At 39.4% G+C, this 9,196-nt stretch overlaps 1 protein-coding gene across 1 annotated transcript; it reads left to right on the top strand.

The window, feature by feature from the left end:
- The first annotated feature begins 979 nt into the window (after positions 1 to 979).
- On the top strand, positions 980 to 2,679 carry LOC132143945 (C-X-C motif chemokine 11-like). Its single transcript, XM_059554607.1, has 4 exons — positions 980 to 1,166; positions 1,319 to 1,442; positions 1,779 to 1,877; positions 2,126 to 2,679. Exons 1-4 carry the CDS (start codon positions 1,100 to 1,102, stop codon positions 2,178 to 2,180), a joined length of 345 nt encoding a protein of 114 aa, XP_059410590.1. The 5' UTR covers positions 980 to 1,099; the 3' UTR covers positions 2,181 to 2,679.
- Positions 2,680 to 9,196: the final 6,517 nt, after the last annotated feature.

The raw sequence follows: 9,196 nt of genomic DNA, 5'->3' as shown, positions 1-9,196 counted from the left end.
TCATTTGGTCGCTGAATGTTATCCGCTTGAATGTTGAGTCACTGGTTCTGGTAAATGAGATGCACATAAGGTGAGACACTGCAGGCAAAAAATATTGTTTTCTGGCTGTTCAAAGTATTTTCTGAATTATGGAGTGACAAAAAAAGATAACCAAAATTCCCTCTGTAAAAACATTTGACTCTAATATGTCAAAAAAATTAAACAAAAAATTTGAAACTGACTTCATCTAGTGTTCATATTTTTGTACTAGACATTTATGCAAATTAGCACATATTTCATTAAATAATGCCTCATTTGCATATTTAAACATAACATTTTTGAAAACTTGTAATACAAAAAATGTTTGCAATAATCAATTTAATCAATCAACTGGGTAAGTAAGGTGATAACTATTAGTTATTTTTTTTGCCCTATTCACCTGCAGTGTCTCGCCATAACAGAAGTGATACAGGGAGAATAAACTTTCTTATCTCTAAGAAACACAATGAATCAAATGTTTGGACTGTTTTTTTTTGTTGCAATATCTAAAAATCCTTTGATTTAAAAGGGTTGTGTGCAAATACTTAGATTAGATTTTCTATATATTTTGAGTTTAACTAAATGCATAATGCATGTGATACGTATAAAATGTTTTAAGGGGAACTTTTATTTTTTTGACTTGAACAAGACAAATTAAGAAACAAAAATTCAGCATAAATAGCCATATATCACATTTTCACACAGAGCTATTGTGTAAATATATAATAAATAATTTGGTCAAATCTCACTTTTTAAGTACATATGTGCAGTCAGCAATTTATTTATTTTATTACTAGCCTGCATTTGTTTGAAATTATTTAGTTAACTTAGTTCTCTCACTTTCCCTTCTTTTCCCTTTACTTACACCCCTCCCTCAACAGGGAGATATTTGGAAATTCCAAACAGCATGATTGCTGGGAAATGTCCCTTTCCCGCCCTATATAAAGACAGACGAGAGGCTTTGCTCCTCACTCTTTAACTACAGCTCCACTAGGACTTACTACTTTCTTAAAAGCTCAGCAAACCACTGCAGCTGATCTTTTTGTGTTTTGTACCTATTTGTTACAATAGCAAATTAGTAATGGCATTTTTATCCAGAGCCATTCTTCTGCTACTGCCTGCAGTAGTTTGTATTCAACTGAGTGGAGGTAAGACATTGGTGACACTTTAATATCGCTTATTTATAGTCAGATATTGCAGGAATTTGGTGCTTTTTTTTGCATGATGCAGAGAGATTTTTATGCAGAATTAACATCTTCTGTAAGAATCATGCATTTTAAATAAATCTTTCTGTTAACAGCCAGTGGTGATGGAATTGACAGGTGCTGGTGTTTGAACAGTTTGAAGAGAGCTGTCCCAAAAGAAGAAATTGAAGAGTTCTCTATTTTCCCCCGAAGATCAAACTGTGACAAGGTTGAAATCATGTAAGTATCAATCTCTCAACCTGCATATAACCTGTGACTTTGTAAACTGGGTATATATGGCTATATATATATATATATATATATATATATATATATATATATATATATATTCAAGTCCTTGAAATAAGATACATTTGGTTATGAAGCAACACTGCATAATATATTATGAGTTTTTAACATGTTTAATACACTTTACTACAGAAAAGTCTCAGTTAGACTAATTTAAAACTTATGGTTTTAATCTTAAAGTATAAATCTGTATGTAAACTTTCTTTGCATGAAATCCTATAAGCTAGACTGAATCTTATTAATTTGATGCATTTTTTATGTCTGCAGACTGACACTTAAACCCGTGAATAACTCAACTGAAGTCATCCAGCGCTGCTTGAGTCCAGAAACAAAACAAGGAATTAACCTGCAGACTTGCTGGAAAAAGTATGGACATTTTATTATGTCACTTGCATTTCTCAATCAGTAATAATGAACTGATACTAAGAAATATTAGCCACAAATCTTATATTTTATGGTATACATAAAAATAACTAGTATTTTTACTAAGGATAAGAATGAATTTGTTCATTTTCTTAATGCACTTGTATCCACAAAATAATGTTTATTTATGTATGGTAAATATTAGGCATTAGATTAATGTGTGCACTTTTTTTTTGTTTAATTTGCAACAGCAAGAACATCAACAACACTCCCACTTTTAAGATATCCAGCTGCTTCCAGGTATAAAGCCATAAATGAAAGTTGCATAAGAGCACGAGAGGACAGAAGGGGGGATCTGGAAACTCTAGAAACCCTGTGAGTGGATTGGCATCCTGTCATATGCCCATTCACTGGCCAATCAGAATCCTAGGTTTGATTTTTGCCTAAAACAGCTGATGGGAAATCACAGAAGACCTGAAAACACCTCGAGCATTGCCAGTAACCGCCGGACGCAGATGATGTCGACAAAAGCATTTGGATTAGATTTCACTTGCTGTATAACTGAAGCACTGAATGTATTATTACTCCAAACTTATTTCAAATACTATATTTAAATGGTTTTATAACTTAACTTATTTTATAATATCAAAAGTTAAAATGTGTTTTACTATTTTTGTCTGACCAGGCCCTTTTATGTAATATATAATGTTTCTTTGACATGAAATGTTATAACACATGAAACATTTTCACAATGGATGTTTCTTTGTACAGTTTTGTATTAAAAGCCAATTTAAAGTTTTGCACATTTATTTTCCAAATCCTTTATATTTTCCTCTTGATATGGGAATATTTGTATAATTAATTGTATAGGAAACATGTAGCAGTATTGCATAGATAATAGATGTGAAGGAAGATCAGAGATTTTTTCCTTTTTTGGTATCTTTACACTATTTGCAGACTTTTTATTTGTAGATTTTACATAAGCACCATCTACTGGTCATGCCTATAAATGTACACTAAAAATGTCTATTTAGCAGATTGCATTCATCCAAGTGTCTTTCTTAAGGGTCTGTGGTTCAAACTTTTTTTTTGCTTCCAGCCCAGACCTTTATCCCTATGTCAATGAACTGAATTTAAAATATGTTCAAATAGATACTGAGGAAAAATTCAAGGAAAGCAAATGACCACACAATTTCACATCATCACACAACTACAGCTCATTATATTTACATGCTGTTAGAAAACTGAATTTAATTGCCCACTTCTTTTAAATCATGAATGAACTGTGATTAACCACATTATTTTAGAAAGCTGAGTGAAATTTCACTAGACACACCCAGGCCTGATTACTGCTAGACCTGTTGAATCATGAAATCAATTAAACAGAACCTGTGTGACAAAGTAAAGCATGCTTAAAGAGCAACACATCATGCAAAAACCTAAAGAAACTCAAGAGAAGATGAGAAACAAAATAGTTGACATGTATCAGTTTAGAAAAGGGTTATAAATCCCCACACATGCAAACCAAAAGCCATGGATGACAGCAGGTTTGTGGGCTGCTAAAGACCAGAAATGAAGCATTAATATCAGGAGATAAAGCAATCTGTCCAATGAAATAAAAAAATGCAAAACCGTCATATGCTCAAATAATCAACAATCACTTCACAAACAGCAGAGACACAAGGAGCCTGTGGCAAGCAATTCAGACCATCACTGACTACAAGCCCCCGCCACAGGCCTGCGATAATGACTCATCCATCCTGGATACACTCAACCACTTTTATTCACGGTTTGAAATGCAGAATGGTAAATGGACTGCATTTATATAGCGCTTTCAACAGACCACATGGCCATCCAAAGCGCTTTACAAGAATGACACACCTGCACAAAAACCGCCCAACGACCAGGTGCTCTGTCTGTCTCCAGTCGACATAAGGAAGACCCTATCTAGGATTAACCCATGCAAGGCTGTGGGTTTTGACGACATACCAGGGGCCTGTACCATGATGGTAGCCAAACAAATTCAGAGTTATAGGATTAGTTTTGAGTTGACAAAACCAAACCTCTCCAATCCGGCTTTGTTGGTACCATGATGCTGATCATCAACTTTCATGTCCACTCAGGCTTTGATCCTGAGTTTGTGGAGCATGTGCACATAAATGTGTGACATCACTGACGAACAGCCAATCACGATCCTTGGTTAAAGGTGTTGCTAAATCTTGCTGTATCAGTGCAGTCACAAGTGAAACTTGTTATATACAGCGATAGAGTCTCGAACATGCAAGGTCATGTAGTCATTTTAAAACCATTATGGATTCAACTGCTTATTCATATTACATACAATCTGTATATACTAACGTTGATTTAAAATAAGTTATTTATAAAAACTGATAAACTAAAATTGCTTGTGTAATGGATTAATAATATTATAAATTATATAATTATATAATAACTTCAAGTAATTATCATTAAAGCCAGACATTTTCTTTTTTTTAGAACAAGTGACCTTTAATTTGGAGCAAGATAAACTGGGGAAGTGACTTTTTTTGTGTCAGACATGTGTAACATTGCTCACATCTGATTGGTCCAATTTCAATTTGAGCTTTCTGACTCAGAACATAACCTGCCCCGGAGCTGGTTAGCTGTGGAGTGTAAGTTACTAAGGCAATGAATGCAACTAAAAGCCAAGTCACTTGGTACCTAAAACCCAGGATTGGTGCAAACTACCGTAAACTGAAATTTACCTAGCTAGCCGGCTAATCCGGCTTCATGGTACAGGCCCCTGGCCGTGAACTGAGAGACTGTGCTGCACAGCTGACAGTTGTCCTAACAGATATCTTCAACACCTTGCTGAGCCAGGCAGTCATCCCCACATGTCTCAAATCCACAACAATCATACTAGTACCAAAGAAATCACCTGTGTCCTGTCTAAATGACGACCGTCCCATAGCACTCCAATCATCATGAAGCCCTTTGAGAGGTTAGTCATGCACAACATCAGAACCACACTCAATCCGCTCCAGTTTGCATACCGTCCAAACAGGGGTGGATCTAGAAAAATATTTGTGGGGTGGCGAGAAGGGGGCAGGAATTTTTGAGGGGTTGCAACATATTGAATGGCAGATGAATATATACTGAATTTAGTCACAGTCATCACAGTTTGATGATAAATAGTATATGTACACACTGCAAAAGTGCACAGGCTGCCATTTACAAACTTAATCTCATGCAATCAATGTCTTGCATTTGAAACAGTTCAAACAAGGAATAAGTGACCATACAATGTGATCTCACTTAATAGGAGATAGAAGTTTGAGGGCGCGGTGTTGGCAGTGGATAAGACACATGCCTTTGGTGTGAGAGACTCGGGTTCGAATCCACTGTGAGATGCCAATGTGTCCCTGAGCAAGACAATTAACCCCTAGTTGCTCCAGAGGCGTGCAACCTCTGACATATATAGCAATTGTAAGTTGCTTTGGATAAAAGCTTCAGCTAAATATGTAGAAGTGTGATAGAAGTAAGGGGCATTATCAGGTTAAGAGACAGGTGATGAGGGGCAAATGTGTGAGAGGGGAAGCAATAACAACACCGCTTCATATTCAGCAGGATTTACACCATTTACACAAGTGTCACATTTTAAACTTTGTTTTTTGTAGTGAGAATACTGTGACCCCCCCACCTCATTCTCACCTGTCCCAGAGCATTCCCCCAAAAGCACCACCACACTCACTAATGTATACAGTATGCATCACCATGTAATTGAGAGCATTATGAAAGATTAAGTGTTATCAACATGTCAATTATTATAAGAAACACAAGACTTTAACAGCCAATGACATTTACAGCTGAAGAAAATCAACTGATTTTCTACTGTTTAGTGTTAAACAACATCTAACTCAACCAGTCAAGAGCTACATTTAGCCTTAGATGTTATATGAATATGGTCCCTGAAGCATAGGTTTTATTATCTGACAATAATAATAAATAAATAAACATTATAGGCACAAAAATAAATGTACTTTTAGAAATTGTTTTTGAAAAATATGGTGTTGTTTTAGCAAGTTTAAATTAAAACATCTATGAAAATTTGTGTGATATTCCTTTAAAATAACGTTTTAGTAGATCTTTTTGTAAGTATATTTTACTGTGCAATTTCTTACATTTTTTCTTTGAGTTAGACCGAACTTTTATTTTGGTGGGTTGTAAACAGAGTTTCTGTGTTTTTTAATAAACTATTACTATTATTATTATTATTATTAGCTATTAGGCCTACGTAATGTATAACATACTCTACTGTGCAATTGTATACTATATTTCTGTTTAAATTTCTTCAAGTTATACCGAAATTTTATTTTGACAGGTTGTCATAAAGACATTGCAGTTTCTGTCTGTGTGTACAATATGAATGAATGCCGATAGTTTTATCAAATGAAATGGTGAAATCCTCTCATAGCGCGCTGATGTGCACATGTGTAGCCTACATCATGTGTCAATATAATGAAGAGGTGAAAGCACCACGCGTGTGTAGTAGAGCACACATTGAGTGCTCATTCACAGGGAGGGGTAGAACAACACCTTTAATATTCACAGACACTATTCCATATCGAGATCTGATTAAATGTACAGCCCTACTTTTGATTAATTCCTTCAAAAATGGCTAAATTCCTTGAAATTCTGCTTTATACAGCAAGTTCCATTTGTAACTGAATTACGCGATTCAATCCCTGTCGCTTTGCAAACACAGACGGGGTGAATTTATGAATGAAAGTGTAAAAATTCTGACACAAAACGAAGTTATGTATACTCATGCTTTTTAAAAGTGGGTAGTATCACGTAGTAGACTACACCACTGTAACGTTAGTTCCCTTTCGAAGGGGACTTCGACAATACGTCATCGACGTTATGGGGAACGCCTCAGGCGTGACAGGTGTTTGAAATCAAATATCAACTCACAGCAATCATGCTGACCGGCGACAGCCGTGAATCATCAGCTTGAATGATGAGCGTGCGACCTGGATATATAAAAAGGGCGCCTTGAAACCATGACAATATCCTTTTCGTCTTCAGGGACTGTTTTGTCTGATTTAAAGCCATGGCTCACTTGAATGGCAGAGCGTACACGGCAGCAGGTCAGGCTGGTGCTGCCCTTCATACCATGGCAGTGCTCCAAGCCTACCAAGCTGACCTGCTGCAGGGTCTCGACCAGGGGGCGGGGCTGTCCCCTGAGGCGGACGCTGAGTTGCGCCGGGCCACAGTTTTGTCTCTCCGGGCCACTAAACAGACTGCTGCCGCGATCGGCCAATCGATGGCGGCGATGGTGGCGACGGAGAGGCATCTGTGGCGCAACTTGGCTGATATCGGGGTGAAAGAAAAATCCCTTATCCTTGATTCACCAGTTTCGCCTGCTAAACTTTTTGGCACCTCCGTTTAGGCGGTGGTTGAAAAGTTTAGGGAGGCAAAGGTGCGCTCAGCCGCATTTAAGACCTGTATACCGCTGAGATCCGGGCCCCAGCCCAGGCAGGCGGGAGGACCTGGTCCGTCTTGGTCTGAACTTATTGGTTTTTGAAAAAAATTCTGTTTGTATAACTAACACTGATTTGTATTTCTCTACAGACCTTGTTCCCTGTATAGACCTAGGGGGTCATTCTTAGAGGAGCAATTAAAGTATTGGACTTTAGGGCCCTGAAGCCTCCCCCAGTTGGTGGCTAGAACGAATTAAGGAGAAGCTCAAAGAAGATTTGGCTTCCGTGCTGAGTATGTGATGGCCTTCCTGTCATAACATTTTATCTGCGTGGTGGGCCACCGCTCATTTCTGTTTAGCCTCAGGGCTATTAGCCACCCAAGTGTAGAGTAGTTGGTCTTCCTAAAAAAAAAAAAATGGAGAGCTTTTTTTTTTTTTTTTTTTTTAGGTTAAGACTGATGCTGGCGCTTCAGATAGATCTTCAGATAGATGTCCTTGCCTATCGGTTTGTGACATTGGTATCCTGAGTACTCGCTCCCCTGAGCTCTGTAAGGTTTCAGTAGGTTGGGTGTTTCACAGCCTCTCAATCAAGTAGGCTGTGGCTCCTCTGAGCCCTCAGGTAGATCTATGCTTGTAGGTCGGCCCTCACCTGGGCCGCCGCTGTAGCTGGCCCAGGCTATGCTAGGGATTTTGGAGGCGTTTTGCTAATTATAGCTGCCGCATTCATTATGTGTTAGGCTTCCTCCCCTAGATTTCAGCCTCCTCCCTTAAATGGGAGATGTTGGCCAAGGCCCGCCCCTTTCTCTGCATTCAGGGGTGATAGAGTAATGCAGGGTGGTAGCTGAGGTAGGATCAGTCTGGCAGGGTTAGGCCATCTTTCGCTCTGCGAAGTGACAGTTTGTCAGACCCTGCCGAACAGAGATGTTTGGGCCTCTAGAGCTGGCTCCACTCAGCCCGTTGAGCTAATCACTCGACCGATGGGTTGAAGTGGGTTGGCTTGCAATTTAGCCCCCCGCTCCCCTAGGCTGGGTGCAGGAAAAATCCCTGTCACCCTTTGGAGCCACTTGCAGGCGCTCCCTGTCTAACATTGCAGGGGCATATGGTTGTTACTCCCCCGCTAACTCAGCGTAGTTTTGAGTAGTCCATTCTCAGCTCTGTATTTATCTACCTCACACCACGATGGCTCCGGTTGAGCAGGGAGTTCTAAACTACATTTCATTCCGGTTTTTGAACTCCGCTCCCTTGAAGCCAGAGCATTGCCATGGGCTGACGTCTATGCATTTAGTAGGTAGGCCCCTAATGGGGCCTCTACTAGGCAGAATGGCGTATGTTGTACTCCCCTGCTATAAGGGTATTGCTTTTTGCTGAGTACACTGCCTTCGGCAATGTGATTAGGTACCAGGATGCTGTAGTAACAGCTTTCTGGCTCGAAGGCCCAGCAAGGCCTCCTTGACCGGATAGCCCCCAAATAGGGCTCCCAGGCCAGCTCACCTTCGGTGGTTGGCCCTGGTAGTTTGGGCAGAAGGCTCACTGCCAAGTAGTAGGCCTTAACAGGCCTCCTCGGAGGTGGGTCACAACATTGTGGAACATACACTAGGACAAAACTATAGGAAAAGTTTTTTAATAGTATGGTTCCAGCAGGGTTCGTTAAAGTAGCAGAATAGACTCGCAATCCGCTAGTAGGCTCGACCAGGCCTCCCCGTTAGGCGAGTCCCCAGCAGCAGTCACATCCAGCTGATTAGACTGTTTAAGGTAGTAGGCCTCTTCAGGCATCCCTGAAGGTGGGCTCCCACATTCTGTGGTGGTCAGGTAGTAGGCTTTACTAGGCCTCCCTGAGGGTTAAATCCCACATACTGTGGTA

The sequence above is a fragment of the Carassius carassius genome, chromosome 7 (assembly GCF_963082965.1).
Source record: "Carassius carassius chromosome 7, fCarCar2.1, whole genome shotgun sequence".
Lineage (NCBI taxonomy): Eukaryota > Metazoa > Chordata > Actinopteri > Cypriniformes > Cyprinidae > Carassius > Carassius carassius.
This window is presented reverse-complemented; position numbering and strand designations above follow the sequence as displayed.